This window comes from Tigriopus californicus, chromosome 9 (genome assembly GCF_007210705.1).
Source record: "Tigriopus californicus strain San Diego chromosome 9, Tcal_SD_v2.1, whole genome shotgun sequence".
In the NCBI taxonomy this organism is placed as follows: domain Eukaryota; kingdom Metazoa; phylum Arthropoda; class Copepoda; order Harpacticoida; family Harpacticidae; genus Tigriopus; species Tigriopus californicus.
The window spans coordinates 9,014,523-9,029,191 of NC_081448.1; the positions used below are offsets into that span (position 1 = coordinate 9,014,523).

A 14,669-nucleotide genomic window follows, 5' to 3' on the forward strand; every position below is an offset into this window, starting at 1 on the left:
GTCCTTCCTAGGAAAATTGAAGGGTAGTAAGCATTCAAAAGTTTCAAAAATCTATAAACTGTTGAATAATGAATCTAAAGGTCCTTGGTTAAATCTAGACTAGCCCTCTAGTTAATTCAAATGAGCAAGAATAGGTCAGAAATATCGTCGCAATTGGAAAACTCTCAAGCTCGGTTTCAATCGACAAAGACCAAACGTTATCGGGATGGCAAGAAATAACCATGGATGAAAGGAATGCATCTCGGTTAACTCGTTTGGAGCACAACACGAACAACTTATGATCTACGTACAGACTGCAAAGATTTTGGTTTGGTGGGGCAATTTCTATGGAAACTTTTTCTAAAAAAAAGGGATCTGGATGTGAGAAAGAAGGAACACCCACACGGCAGCTCCTGATCTTCTGGTTTGATTAACGACCTCGGAACCACACTGAATCGGCCTCCCTTCACTGAATCATTGCCTGCGTCCAACTTGGACATTGGAAGCCCACCAATGATCCGTTTTCGAGCATGCAGGAGAGCCTAAGCCAAATCTTCTTTCACAATACTCGCTGTCTCAATAGAAAAATGGAAACTTTAAAGTGCCGATCTCTGATCTCTGGCAAGGAAAGATATTTTCCTTGGTACTTCTATGTAAAGATGGCTTCCAAAGAACAAAAAAGACCCTACTTGACCGGGAGAGTGCTGGCCGACCAATGATACTATCACTTCAAAAAGCCCTAACCATAAAAAGTGGCAACCTTTTTCACTCAAAAAGATCAGCGTTTTACAATGCATCCTTGAACAAAAGGAACGAGAGTAGTCATTTCGACGAGTACAAAAACCTTTCTGCGTGAAAGCTGCTGTGGTTCAGAAAGCTGAAGGTTAAGATGTTGTTAGAGGCCAGGCAGCATCATGGAAACCCTTTAAGCTCTGGGTTTGAGCAATTCCGTCATGGCCAGATATTTCTCCAAACTAGAATAATTCCAAACCGAGAGCAAAATTCAGAGTTTCCTTTGCTTTTTTTTTACATCGGGTATATTTATTTACACACACACACAAGACACTCGTTGAACATGAACTTAATGGACTTGTGATTGCAAGTTTTCATCTCGCGCCAAAAAGGGAACCTAAGCGAATAAATCATCTCGATCGGCGCCATTTCCATCTGCACCCTCGTCTTCAAGAGAGGCAAAATTGAGGAAATGAGATGGACGATGAACTTCGTGATAGAACTCCTTAGGGTTCCTCAAGGAGAGCTCGTATTTCATGCTCGCCTCGTGTCGCACACCCATGAAGTTGTAGTTCCACGACCCTTGACTGGGAACCATAAAGAACCCGAGGAATCGATCTGAGAGAAGCATTTGCACCTTCTCATAATGCGAAGGCAAATAACCTTTTGGATTGTTGCCCTTGTCCGTGTTTTGTTTGCCCCATTCAAACCCACTGGGGGTCAGCTTGTAAGCGGTGAGCGAGCATGAGCCTGGGGTAAATGAGCAAGTGATCACGATGGTCTTCTCGCCATCCCATTCCTCATGTTCGGACATGACCTTGGCGTGTGTGGTGATATCCTGTGGAGAGAGTTGAGGCAGCTCGTTGGGCTGCGTGTGCATCCATCCCAATGGTTCCAATTCCTTCAAATATTCGTGCTGAGGCAGCATGGACGGCAGGTGGACAGTTTGATGTGTTCCCCATTGCGGCGGAAGCACAATGCACCGGATCTCCTTCACCTGAGGGTTGTCGGGGGGAGAAATGCCATACAGGTACCCACTGATTTGCGTTCGAAGATCCGAGATCATGACAAACTTCTTGAGAATATTTTTCGGCAAGATGTAGGTGTATCCGGTTTCTTTGATGTCGTCTGACGACACGTAGATGTGATTGGTTCGAAGATGGAGGTTCGTGGCCGAAATGGCTCGCACTCGCCATTCCGTTTTACTGGCAAACTGCTGGGTCTCGTAATTGCTCGTCGTTGAGGTGATGATCTCGTCACCATGCTTGTTCACAGTTCGCGTGGTAGTGGCCGTGAGTTGGGATTGCTCCTTGGTTTGTTTTTCGATCTCCGCGATCTGTTGTCGCTGAGCACTTGGAGCAGAAATTTCCATACCGAGAATGATGTCCCTGATTTCGGATTGAGTCAAACTGGCCACGTTGACGTTGTTCTTCTTGCCGTAATCGGCTAAAATCAAGTCCTTCAGAGCCACCTCCACTTTGATCCATTCATCGTCCGAGAGGGAGGGCCAGATATGATGAGGCTCCGTGATCGTGGTCTTGTCAGGTTTAAGAAGGATCTTGGTTCGGTCATTGTTCACGTGGAGCGCCCGGAGGATGAGGATCAATCTAGAGAAGGCTGTGTACGAGGAAATGTTCTTCAGCCAATCGTCGTAAAGGTTGAATAACACCATTTGAGGTTCGGTGGCTTTGAGAATCAAATCGCCGAATTTTTCCACCTTCAAACAGGCTTGGAAGGGCAATTGCAATTCGGAACCCTTGATCACGATGTTCGGGAAATCGAGCAAATGCACCTCAAGAGGATCCAACATGCCCTTTCGAGTGACGATAATTTGCTTGGGTTGTTCCTCCACGGGCAAGGAGCGAATAAGGGCAGCCACTTCTTCAGCGGTTTTCCACTTGGCCAATTGTCCCAAACGCTTCTGTCCGGCCCACACAGATGTGTGAATGATCTTGAGGAACAGTTGTCCAGTTCTGGGATTGAAGATGAAAATGGCACCATTGATGGGTTTGGTGGTCAAATTACCTTCGAAGGTCTTGTGAATCGTCACTCGGTACACATTCGTGTCATCGACGAACCAAATAATCTGATTGGAAAACAGCTCTCCGTAGTTCTGAGACGAGAGATAAGGCTCGGTGGGTTCCGAAGAGTACAGCTGGAGGCCTTTACGAATCCGCTCTCGCAAGACATACAAAGCCGGATTGGCCTTCATAATCTTGGCCATGGCTTGTTGAATGAGCGGCTTGCTGCCTGGAAACCAATTACCAAAGGCTGAATGCAGGTTGTAGGCCAAATCAATACCAACCAAAACACCACAAGGACTCGGGTAGATGGACATGTTGTCTGTGGTGTAATCCAGGAACTTGGCCCGAGCGTAACGTTCCACATCGTGGGAATCGTAGTCACCCCATCTGAGTTGAACGTCCAACCAGAACTTGGTGGTTGTCGTGGAGTCCATGACGTCCTTGGAGTCGGCCAATAACGAAGGCCGAGACACATTCCATTTGTATGCAGCAAACAGAAGAATATCCGCACAAGACGAGTTCATTTTGTATGATTTCCGGGGATGAATAGTCTCTTTCTGAACGGTCTCAATTTCCAAGGCATCTAGCTCTTGATCGAACACTTGACACAGGTCCATGACGACGGACTCGTGCACTTTCTGCCACAAATGAGCTCTGAAGATCTGAATCAACGAAATCTTGAGGGTGGGAATCTTGCCGTGCATAAAGATGCCCGTCAAGTCCAATTGGACTTGGAAACCCACGTACACATTGGCGCGATTGATGGTTGGAGACCACCACAGAGTGAATCTTCGATTGGGGATCTGATTCAAGCCAGATCGTTGGGCATTGGTGAGTTTCTTGTATTTCATGGACTCCTCGAACCCAGAAGCTTTCTCCCAGAACAGACCCTCCCAAGTAGGGAAATAGGTGCCTTTGAACAGGGTGTGCTCAAGGATACCCTCCACACCACCCAAGGCTTGGATCATATCGGTTCGGTAATTGTTCAGATTCCACAACTTTCCATCGTGTCGTTGATGAGTCCACCAGAAAGGGTTCTGCTTCAACACTTGATAAGCTTTGAACTCCGTTCGTACTCGCCACCCTTTATCATAAGCCAAGGTGTGTCGGTCCTTTTGGAAGAGCGTGTTGATTCGGGGTATACCACGATCCCAAGAGTCTTCCAAATCCTCCAGGGTCAATCTGCGATTTTGAGCCGCGGCTTCTTGCCGTTTTAGCGCGTATTCCGCCCACACGCGCTGTGAGTCGATGAACTCTGCTTCCCAAGGTTGAATATATCGGTACAAGTTGGGAATGAGCTGATCCTCTTCATGGCTCATGCCCGATCTGAAATGGGTGATGCCCACATCGGTCTGCTTGGACCACCTCAAATCCGACTGTGGAATGAGAACATGGCCCATGGACAACATGCCCAGGCCACCCAACTCTTTGGGGGTGTAAAAAACCACAGGTGGGAATCGCGAGGGCATTTTCGAGTTCAGACCAATCTTGATGCGCGTCTGGATCTTATTCTCGCATTTGACCAATAAGTCGAGCAATTCTTGGGTATTCACTACTGCTTCGCGAAAGTAGGTCATCAGACCAATTAGAGCGGTGTTCCATTTGTTCACGATCTTGGTGAATGTGGTGGATCCTGAGGCCATTAGAATCTGTCTCACACGATTGTGGAACTTCTGCATTGAGTCATCATCAACTCGGAGAAAACATTGAGCCGTTCTCTCCTTGGTGACTTCGTTCTGCAAATTCCAGACCCCGTCTCGGTGGTTGAATTCCTCATGGGTGGTTCGGATCTTGGGCAAGATTCGGCACTCGAAACCGCTCATTGAGAACAAGAGGTTGGGATTATCCTTCGAATAAACCGACACAAAGCTGGACTCCCATTCGATGGTAGTCACGGAGCGAGGGAGGCGGTTCTTGATATCCCAGAAAACGGCTCGTCCCAAATTGACATCGTGCTTCATGAGGCGCATTCGAGCATCTCGGGGCCAGCATTTCTTGTTGTTATAGCCCACAATATTCTCATTATTTGGATCGGGGTGTTCGGTGAGATATCGTTGAATCAAATCACGAGCTTCCTCGGCGGAGAATCGGAAGTAGATATGAATCTTGTCGACATAGCGGGAATAGAGCCGGATTGGATGTGAAATCTCCGTGTCCACGTCTTGGAAGGTCAAGAAATCATTGGGCATTTGAGGTGGTCCAGCCATTTCAGCGGCTCTGTTCAAGCCCAGAATGAGGAGATCATTGATCAATCCGTAGTATTGGACCACAAAAGAAGAGAACTGAAGTCCTCGAATGATTCCGTATGAATTAGAATGGTTCATGTCTTTGTAGTTGATCACCACGTTGTTCTTGGCCGTCATGTAATCGGCAATGTTGTGATCCACAATCAATCGAAGGACTCGATCCAGAAGGGTCAAATCGATCTTCTCGTAGAGCTTCTCCATCTTGCATTCCATCATGACGTTGCATTCACCATCGGCGGTTTCCCACACGTCTTGGAGGTTGTTGATGCCTTGACACCATTTGTAGACCAGAAGCGGAGGCGGCTCCGTGTCGGCAGGCTTGATCCAGGGCGGAAAGAGTTTCCGCTTGTCGGCCTCGTACCACAGATATTGATCCAAATAGGCGTCAGTAATCTTCTCAAGGGGCTCCACATCATACACGGGCACCAAATGGGAATAGAGATCCATGAACTCGATGCCCACTTCCTTAAACACACGTTGGGTAAGCAAGTGACGTTTGATTCTGGATAACGCTTCGTGAGGATTATCGTAGGCCTGTTCGATGAGACCTAGCTCCTCTCGCTGGCTCTGATTAAGTCGGGATTTGACCGAATAGGCCTCCTTCAATCTTTCCAAGGCCAAGATGAGCAACTTTGTGTCGTGCTTGTAGGATAGGGGAGGGAAAGGGATGGGTGCAAATCTTCTGGACTCGAGCCAATGAACCGTGGTGGTATAAATGGCAACGGCTTCTTCGGGCGATATGTAGGGTCCGTCTTTCAAATAGTTGTGTTGACGTTCTTGCTCAGCTTTCAAGTAGAGACGAGTGAGTCGTCCCAAGTTCTTTTTGCACACGGTCTTGTCCACGGTGGCTCCTCGACGGATTCGCTCACGATTGTAATGAGCAGTGTTGGTCCACCAGTCAGCTTTCATTTTGACGTACCGCAAAATCATGTTCTCAATGGGAGTGGGAAGACCGGGCACTTTCCACGGGATGTTGGCCTTCCAGCAACGGAAAGCCTCGGAGAGATGCTGAAGAATGGTTCGAGCCTTGTTCTGCTTGATTCCTTCGGGCATCATGTCCAAAATGTCGTGCATGACTGAAGCTCGCAACTCCAAGTCGAAATGGGACTCAACCCTCTGCTTGGTGACCGTCTTGGCCACGCCCTTCGAATGACGACCCTCGAACTGACGGGAGAGGAGGTTTCCCAACCAACGCTCCAAAAGGGGTGTGACACCTCGCATGAAAAAGAGCCACACTCGCCATCCCGGGGCCCAGAAGCCACATCCAGGACCTTTTCCCACCGGTCCCTGAAAGTTAAAAGATTCGGGCAAATGAATGCTAGGTACGGGGTAGACAGCTTGATCTATTTTAGTTCAGCCACATTTTGGCCGTCAGTCGGTGCTTTTCTTTCTACCCAAAAGGACGAACTAGTGGAGCCTCGGGCTCCCTAGTGCCAATCCAGTCAGGTCCTACCAACATGAAAGAGTAGATTCAATACCCCTGCACGAATCATCACTTAGATTTTGATTTGAAAGCGATGCATACACAATGGACTTACCGTGTTGAATCTGTAGTAGATGACATGCTTGAGATCCTTGCACATTCGAATCTGTTTCATGAGTTTGTATTTGTAGCGGTACATTCCGGTCAATTGACCCACGTGAGCAAAGATGTACTGGAGACCGTCTGCCAATTGAAAGGCATCCACGTTGTTCAAACGATACTGAACATGAGAATCCACGATGAGTTTGGTCAAGCGCAAGATCTCACGACACAGGTGAAAGGCGTTTCCGAAACGCGACTTCTTTCTCTCTTTGGTGGTCAGAGTCTTAACCGGCTTCAAATTGAAGTTGTAATCCAAATGAAGGTAGTTCAAGTTCTTCCGATGAATGAGGAGGTTCAACATGTTGTATCCCTGTCGACACACTTGAAGACCCACTTCCACCCAATCCAAACTTGTGGACTGGAAGAACTTGGTAGCCTTGAACGATCGGAACAAGTACCGTTTCTTCTGTGGCTTGGGTGGGCGATGGTGAAGGGCGTTCAGAACGTAGTACTTCAAGAGTTTTTGATAGCTCACACGAACTTTCACGGGTTGTCCAGCGGGACAATGTTCCCTGTACCAGGTTTTGACCAATGGAACGTCCAAAGCCCGCCGTGTGCGGCCAGATCGCATGTGAAACGGCCTTGGAGCCCAAAGCAACGAGATCCCATTGGCCGTGTTGTCACTGTAGAGCGGACAATCTTGCAAGAAAGGCTGAACTTCTTCGCCTAGCTCGAATTCTTCATCATCGTCAGGCAGGTAGTCATTTTGGGTGGAATTGACTGCGTGGCGATGGGAAATCGGATTGATCAGAGGATCGAAATAGAAGGCCGGCAAGTCAGGATCTTCGGTCTTGATGTACACGACATTGGGAGTGTGATACCAGGACAGATGAACGTATTGCGGCATGTTGTTGTACAAGTAGGGAAAGGCAATCCGATACTCGGTTCGAATTGGTTGCCGTATGATGATTTTGTTGATGTCGTTGAACTCATTCCAATCGTCATCAAATACAGCCGCATCTTTGACCAGCGGTTCGTACTTGGGTCCGCCCGGAATGGCGATATTCAAGGCCTTGGCTGTGAAGAACGACTTCAGATCAAAGAGATAGAAATAGTTATCATCCACCAGATCCGTCAGCAATTGATTGGCCATGCGGTACAAGCAGGCCATCTGGGGCAGAGCCAGATTCCACTTGCGATAGGTGGTACCATTCACGTGGACCGAGTCCACCAGAGGCTTGTGATCGTAAAACCACTCACTGATGGCCTTGTCTTCCTCGTCGTCCATCTCGATTTGAATGGCCTCAAGCGGCTCCACGTCCAGGACGTTGTCCGCATAATCCAAGGGCGGCTCCTCATCATCGAAAGGTGGGAATCGCATCCGTTTGAAGTGTCGCCGGTCCCGCTTCTCGCGTCGCATCATGATCCACATGGAGCCCCACTGGGCTAAGTACACGGGCTCAATAACCCAAGGGATCTCGTTGACGAAGGAGATGGCCCCCGTGATGTGATAGAGCACGGACACATCCCGGATCTGCTCCCACGGCATAGGCATGTTCTCCAGCAATTTGAGCACGGCGTGCGGAATGTACTTGAGGGCGCCCAAATAGACGCGCTTATCGTGACGATACTTGCGACTCGACATGTCCCCGTGATCACGGATGATCTTGCGGATGTGCTCGGGCGGCATGTCCTCCTTCTGGGCGTCCACGAATCCGAACTTGCGCTTTTCCGCATATCGCTTGGTTTGCAATTGTTGCCATTTCCGGGCCTTCTCCTGCAACTTGTCTTCGCTCAAAATCGACGGTCTGGGACCACCCTTCCCCGCACCGGGCGTGGGTGGGGCCGGGCCACCCCCGCCCGGCCCGAGGACAGGGCCGGACAAGCCACTAGGCGGTGGTCCACCGGCCGAAGGCGCGGCCACGGCCGCATTTTGGTGATGATGATGCATGGCTTGAGCGAAGGCGGCGGCTTGAGCGGCTTGAGCCTGTGCCACGGCTTGGGCTTGGGCCGCTAGTTGGGCCTGCTGCTGGGCCATCATAGCCTGGGCCCACTCGCCAGAACCGGGCGGAGGTCCACCGGGTGCCCCGGGCGGCAAACCGAACCCGTAAGGCGGTAAGCCGGCCATGTTGGGGTGAGGGCCCCAATGGGCCAATCAGTTCGATGAAGGGGCTTTCGGGCTTGCGGGCTTCCGGGATGGGAGGTTTCCGAACTGCAGGAAGTCGGAGTGGATGATGGCTTGGCAAGGAACGCTTGGTACGGAACTGCAGTCACGAAAAGACGCAACGTTGTGATCAATGTTTGCCTCGGCTTTGAGTTCGGAATTCGGCCGATAGAGCGAGCCTCGGTCCTTACGGTGGGGCCCAGGGTGGCGATGGATCAGTCTCCCATTCTGATCTGGGACAATCTTTAAAGATGGTTACATTTACATGCAGAAGGAAGTAGACGGCTCAAAAACTCAGAACTCCTTACTTATTCGAGAAGATCAATGAAGAATGCTCACTTTGTTCTGCTACAATTGGATTATAGAGGTTGAGTTAGCTAGAATCTAAGACTAGTCCTCACTATTGATTGGTGCAGAAGTCAGGACGTGCCTTTTAGAAGGGGCTCGAATTTACGTCTACTGATTTGATCAAACTGAGGCTGAAGATGTCACAACGGGGTGTGAAAATTATCATTATGATAAAATAAATTCGCCAAAAACTGAAAGCCGCACTGTTTGTTTCATGTCATGCGAAAGTGCTGAATTATTTGCTTTGGCTTGGTCAAGCTTATTTGATAGGTAGCGACTCGCGAGGTTAGGCTTGTCCGGCAGATCAGGCTGGGTCTTTTCGCAACAATCGGCACACGTTTTTAGCTCACGGTTGGACTTGCTTTCGTCAAGGCTAAGATTTTCTAAGATAATGACATCAGCCACGAATGTTTTACATCACGGCCACAAAAAAATACGTTAGTCGAAATGAAAAAACACACACGAAAGGTGAAAAAATATGCTGAGCATTTTTCTGCACATTGTATTTATCTGTTTATCTAATAGAATACCTCCCACTGGAGCCTATTGCAATCTGCATTTCATGAAACATGTCCATCCACAAACACTATTGATTGCCGTAGATTGGCCTCAACCTAGGGAAGAGCTATTTTCATAATCGGGTGCAAGGGAGTAGTCTTTTTCATTCTCCTCTCCCTCCTCTCGTTGCGGACAAACAAACCGAGAAATGCAAGAATGCACTTTAAGATGCCTGACTTTAACGAGATATTTTTATTGACCAACTTACTGTTGATCTTTTTTAACACAGCATCAGCATCAACCCTTCTGAGAGACCTTGCAAGCCTATAAGGTCAAAATTAAAAAAACTTTATGCATGCAAGAAGTGATAAACAGAGAGCTATACTTGCAGTTTATGAGTGACTTTTCATCATTATCTTTTTCCATCAAATCATCTAAAAAAGCAAATGGTAACTTTAGTAAAGTAACGTTTTTAGGGTTAGTCACCAAAACTTGTAAAACTGCTTTTCATGGTGACATTTTGTTGGAAATGATGATTGCCAAAGTGTTGATATGTTGTCAATCATACATTATACAATCTTCAGTAAGATGATGGTGTACATCTCATAGCTCTGAATTTTACCCATTCGGACATTCGGACATTAGGCAAGCGCTGGTATCAGCATTCAAACATGCCTGCCAATGCCATTGATGCAAAATTAGCGTTTTAAACTGGTTTTTAGCTATGGCAACCTTTCCTCATATAGCAATGTGAAAGAAGGGTCAGCTTCTCAAAATCGTGCGTGAAGCCCCAAACTTGCATCACTGACACTGGAACCAGCAAACAAACGAACCTGACAGAGCTTACCTAAACGTCCCCACAGAGAATTTGAAACGCCTCCCAGAAGAGCTGATGGCTTATAGACTGTGTCACAGTACTTGACTTGGGCAATTTATTGTTGCTTAAATAATCTCTGGATAAAGTCTGGCGTCTTAGGGCGTATTCTCTTGCTTTTACGTTTGTTTGTCGCACCTAGACGAAGCAGAGGGCGCTTCCTCCGCTCAATGAAAAGGACCATACAAATCTGTCTAATCTTATTAAGTAATAATTATTAAATTATTAAAGAATTAATAATTCAGGAGAGCTGAAAGAAGGATCAGACAGTAAAAACTAGCTTGGAAAACTGAATGCTCAATGCTCCCTCTATGGATCCAATTGAAATGCCGGAGGCAATGCGTTTCAGCCCTTAAGGCTTCACCCCCTTCCCCCGATTTGGGCTAAATGAAGCTCACAATAACCGTGTGTCCGTGGGCTTCCCATGTTTTCTCAACAGCTGAACACAAACGAACCACAACATCAGGGTTGAGGACGTTGAGGACGTTGAGGACGCACTTGGGACTTGGAAAACCTTCTGAGCCCTGGATTATTAAGTGAATGCCAGCCAGTCTTCGATTGGTCTGGATAGTTCCATGGTCGGATAGTCACACACCAGTGTCCCTCAGATTGCCGTCAGCCTGCCCGTATCGTCCCAGATGGCGTGTCAAGCCGGCCAGGCCTTCTTCAAAGGCCGCATGAACCTGCGCTCGCACATCGAACGATCAGTCAAAGATATGCGCAAGTACGAGATTCCGGTGGCGGGGCGAAACCTCTATTTGCACGACGAGTTCAACTACGGCATCGACGCCCGCCTGCCCGCCCACTACAAGACCTATTACCGTGAATGGCAACGCGGCCCGGAGAAGTTCCGCGCTCTGGCCTTCCAATACAAGGACGGCGTGTTCGAAAAGGACGAATTCGGACAGGTCCGTCGCATCCAGAACCACAGCGGAATCATTCTGTATCCGGACGAGTTCCACGAAGGACTCTGGGGCGGCGAAGGTGTCATCAAAGGCGTGCAAGCACCCAAACCCGCCAAACGCTGGCCCAACACCGGCCAGACCGTACCGCGATATTGGTTTCCCAAGACCCATCAGGCCGTGGTGTACAGTGAAGTGCTGGACCAAGCCCTGACGGTGACAGCCACGCCTTACGGCGAGTATTTGGTCGATCAGTACGGCAGCTTGGACAGTTATCTCTTGCAGGAGCCCGTCAACGAGGTGTATAGTCGATTCCTGCTGCGGCTCAAGCGCGAGATCCTCTTAGCCTTGGTGCGGCGGGATCTTTACCCGCATAACGAACGCCGAAAAGCCAAGCTCTTGGCCAAGTACGAACCCTACGTGTTGCCCGATGAGGAGGCCGATTGGCACGGACTTAGTTTGAAAGATGCTCGCCTGAAGCAGGGTGAAATGGACCGATTGGCCGCTCAGCGGGCTCAGGTGCCACAAAAGATCGCGCTGCGTCGAGAATTAGTCGATCTATTGAAAGGCGGTGACATGGACGAGGTGGACGCTGATCTGATACTCGAGCCCGAGGGCGATTCCACCCTAGGGACGGCGTTCAAATCCGTTTCCAAGAACATTTCCAAGAAATTCAAGTGATCGCGTGTCATCGTTTGATTGATTCATGTAGGGAATAAATGAGATTTCGTTTGTAATTCACACGGCTATTTTCACCCCATACAAATGCACTTATGGGCCTCACTAGGCCTGGGCTGACGTCGACGCCGACGCCGAGCGAATTCTCATCCCTCCAAGCTCTCATTGTTCGGATTACGCGATGCAAACCACGCCGTTTCCTTGTACAAAAACCATAAGTTGCTCGACCACAAAAAGAAGTTCAGAAACCCCAGGATCTAGAAGGAGAATCGGGGAATCGAGCGTCGACCTGGTTTTCGAAATCGATTTAAAATAATCCGATCTTACCACGGAGACATTGGCCAGTCCATAATGCCCACTGTCTAGGACCTGGCAAGCTGTGAATGCGTACTCAACGCTCGAAGCCTCGGCTGGACCACCCCCGGGTGGGAATGGGCATTTGTTAGCCGCATGAAGCCAGTCCCCGCCGTACACGTGCTTCATGCCGCTCAACCCGTTCGCCCACGCCGCTGATGCCGAGAGCCAGAACACGGCAATCACGACCGTGAAACAAAAATCCTAGTCCCGTCAAGTAAAATCACGGCTCATTTGGGATCGTTTTGGCTGACACATATTGGGTAATGTTGGGTACTTACGACCAGAGGCGCTTTTTTACTTTCATTTTCGTACACGGGGGAGAAAAACACATACACGATGAGGATGGCCATGGTGGCCAAGAACGAGATCACGCCGGTAAAGACAAAAAAAGCCGCATCGGACGAGAAATCGCCCGGTGGATCCAAGTAGATGGCCGGACCGCTCTCGCCACACGTCACGTTTACCGTTTGTTGTTTAGACAACCTAAGCGGACCAATGCAGAAAAGTTCATGAGGTGCTTGCCATAAAGAATTCAAGGCGTGAACTAAATTCTTACACAAACGGGTAGGTGGCGTTGTGCTGGATCTCTTTGATATCCCCATTCGGACAGGTGACCGTGTAGCGCATGATCGTATCAAAGTCTGCGCAGGAGCCGAAGGCGCAAATGGCAAACAACCACTGCAAAGCCCGCATGAAGCCCCGGGGCTCTTGAAGCACCGCCGTATCCATGATGGTGGTACCGATAGGCTGCAATTCAAATTTGAGATAGCGTCACAATACAAATCGAATTCATGTTGCCCCGAGGGGAGCACGGGAAATCAGCCACAAACACTTGAATTCCAAATTGGACATGAGTGAGTCATTGATAACACTTGCACGACCGCACGCACTTGCCTGCCAACAACGCGTCCACCAGGATTGGCGCGGACTCGGGATCCGAAGCTCCGGCTACAAGAAGCAAATTCTCCGTGAATAAGCGATAGCATTGGCACAATATGGACGGGACCTACCTGAATATCGATGCTTTCAAAATACATATCCCCGTCCTGACTGTCACCCCTAGACTGAGCGGAACTTTGACCCTATGATTGACCCCGGTAAAAATAGACAGACACCAACACCGAAAAAAGGGAAGCGAGGGAAGAACAAGGCTCAATTAGAAACGTCAGTCAGGCCCAAGATTGAAAGATTCAAGAGACAGGAGAGAGAGACAAGAATTAGCAAGAAAGGTCAGTCCAACTGATACTCACATTGGGATTCTCCGAGGTCGTCACGGGTTCTCGGCGATATCCCGCCTCGGCCGTCATACCGTTCATGACGCCAATGTATTGATTGACGGGCAAGTCTCGTTAGAAAAGAGTGAACCGCGTTAAAGGTCAAATGACCAGTCCCTCACCCACACCCATTCATTCCCACCATCCTGACCCAAAACCCCGCTGCCCGCTTTTAGCCACAGGTGGACCCACTTACGCAGTTGTGGAGTGATCCAACGAGGAATTTGACGGACCCTAAGCACGCACGCCAGGACCCGACTGGCTAAGCTCCTTTCCTTCTCCCTACTCTTGATATTGGCAAAGGCCAGTGGAGGCGAAGAAAACCATCAAGCAAGTGTGCCAGCTAGGCCGGAAGAAGGCTAACGGGCCAGGCCAAACGAGAGCTCCAAACGAAAGCTCACCCAGCCGGGGGCGCGGAGGGCGGAGGGCACTTACTCGGCCTTTAACACAGACGCGATGGAAAGGCACGGGTGGACGCGGTGGACGCGCTTCAAAGGCCAAGAGAATAAGGTGCGTGACGACTTCCAGGCACTCGAATGGGGTGTTGGTTTCCTGAGGGTCTCATTTGGAGCGCGAGGCCAGGCGGGCGTTAGTGTGGGCCTGCGTACGTGGGCCGACCGACTACTACTACTTCATCATCATCTATCTAGGGACTCCATGTGTATTTCAAAAAGACACGTTCAACAGCCTGCATTAATAATGAAAAGCCAAGAGGAGTAGGAGGAAGACGATCGAAAAAGGCGCTGGAAGAAGGCAGGAAAACCAAGCCTAGTCTACAGGTCATCTTCATCAAGATTGGGCTGAATGNTGTGTATTTCAAAAAGACACGTTCAACAGCCTGCATTAATAATGAAAAGCCAAGAGGAGGAGGAGGAGGAGGAGGAAGACGATCGAAAAAGGCGCTGGAAGAAGGCAGGAAAACCAAGCCTAGTCTACAGGTCATCTTCATCAAGATTGGGCTGAATGCGAGTCCGCCACAATCTGGGTGCAGCCCAATCCTAGTTGACCGCGATGTGGCCAACATCTGGTGTGGGGAGAGAGGCCATGACGGGAATCGCACTTCTCAAT

General features: G+C 49.2%; 3 protein-coding genes across 6 annotated transcripts; 1 reads left to right on the forward strand and 2 right to left on the reverse strand.

The window, feature by feature from the left end:
- Positions 1–1,028: 1,028 nt before the first annotated feature.
- LOC131887176 (pre-mRNA-processing-splicing factor 8) lies at positions 1,029–8,820 on the reverse strand. Its single transcript, XM_059235707.1, has 2 exons — positions 6,520–8,820; positions 1,029–6,268 (listed from the first exon to the last, which is right to left on the reverse strand). The coding sequence occupies exons 1-2, from the start codon at positions 8,632–8,634 to the stop codon at positions 1,109–1,111; spliced, it is 7,275 nt and encodes a 2,424-aa protein (XP_059091690.1). The 5' UTR covers positions 8,635–8,820; the 3' UTR covers positions 1,029–1,108.
- A 1,996-nt stretch (positions 8,821–10,816) lies between these two features.
- LOC131887177 (large ribosomal subunit protein bL28m-like) lies at positions 10,817–12,029 on the forward strand. The gene has a single exon (XM_059235708.1). The coding sequence runs from the start codon at positions 11,029–11,031 to the stop codon at positions 11,971–11,973; it is 945 nt and encodes a 314-aa protein (XP_059091691.1). The 5' UTR covers positions 10,817–11,028; the 3' UTR covers positions 11,974–12,029.
- On the reverse strand, positions 12,013–13,765 carry LOC131887178 (synaptophysin-like protein 2). Of its 4 annotated transcripts, none has more exons than XM_059235709.1 (7): positions 13,578–13,765; positions 13,338–13,409; positions 13,222–13,275; positions 12,884–13,074; positions 12,606–12,810; positions 12,298–12,528; positions 12,013–12,227 (listed from the first exon to the last, which is right to left on the reverse strand). In XM_059235709.1, exons 1-7 carry the CDS (start codon positions 13,641–13,643, stop codon positions 12,117–12,119), a joined length of 930 nt encoding a protein of 309 aa, XP_059091692.1. In that variant the 5' UTR covers positions 13,644–13,765; the 3' UTR covers positions 12,013–12,116. The 4 variants fall into 4 exon arrangements, with proteins under 4 accessions (XP_059091692.1, XP_059091693.1, XP_059091694.1 ...); XM_059235710.1 differs by having other exon boundaries at positions 13,158–13,275; positions 13,578–13,727; XM_059235711.1 differs by lacking the exon at positions 13,338–13,409 and having other exon boundaries at positions 13,578–13,764.
- Positions 13,766–14,669: the final 904 nt, after the last annotated feature.

Bases quoted from the DNA above. Each gene is read 5' to 3' on its own strand.
- LOC131887178 (XM_059235709.1), bottom strand. From the start codon at position 13,643: ATGAACGGTATGACGGCCGAGGCGGGATATCGCCGAGAACCCGTGACG. The intron at 13,410-13,577 runs GTGAGTATCAGT...GGTCAATCATAG, and splicing joins CGACCTCGGAGAATCCCAAT to GGTCAAAGTTCCGCTCAGTC. The intron at 12,529-12,605 runs GTAAGTACCCAA...TGACGGGACTAG, and splicing joins GTAAAAAAGCGCCTCTGGTC to GATTTTTGTTTCACGGTCGT.
- LOC131887177 (XM_059235708.1), top strand. From the start codon at position 11,029: ATGGCGTGTCAAGCCGGCCAGGCCTTCTTCAAAGGCCGCATGAACCTG.
- LOC131887176 (XM_059235707.1), bottom strand. From the start codon at position 8,634: ATGGCCGGCTTACCGCCTTACGGGTTCGGTTTGCCGCCCGGGGCACCC. The intron at 6,269-6,519 runs GTAAGTCCATTG...TTTAACTTTCAG, and splicing joins TCTACTACAGATTCAACACG to GGACCGGTGGGAAAAGGTCC.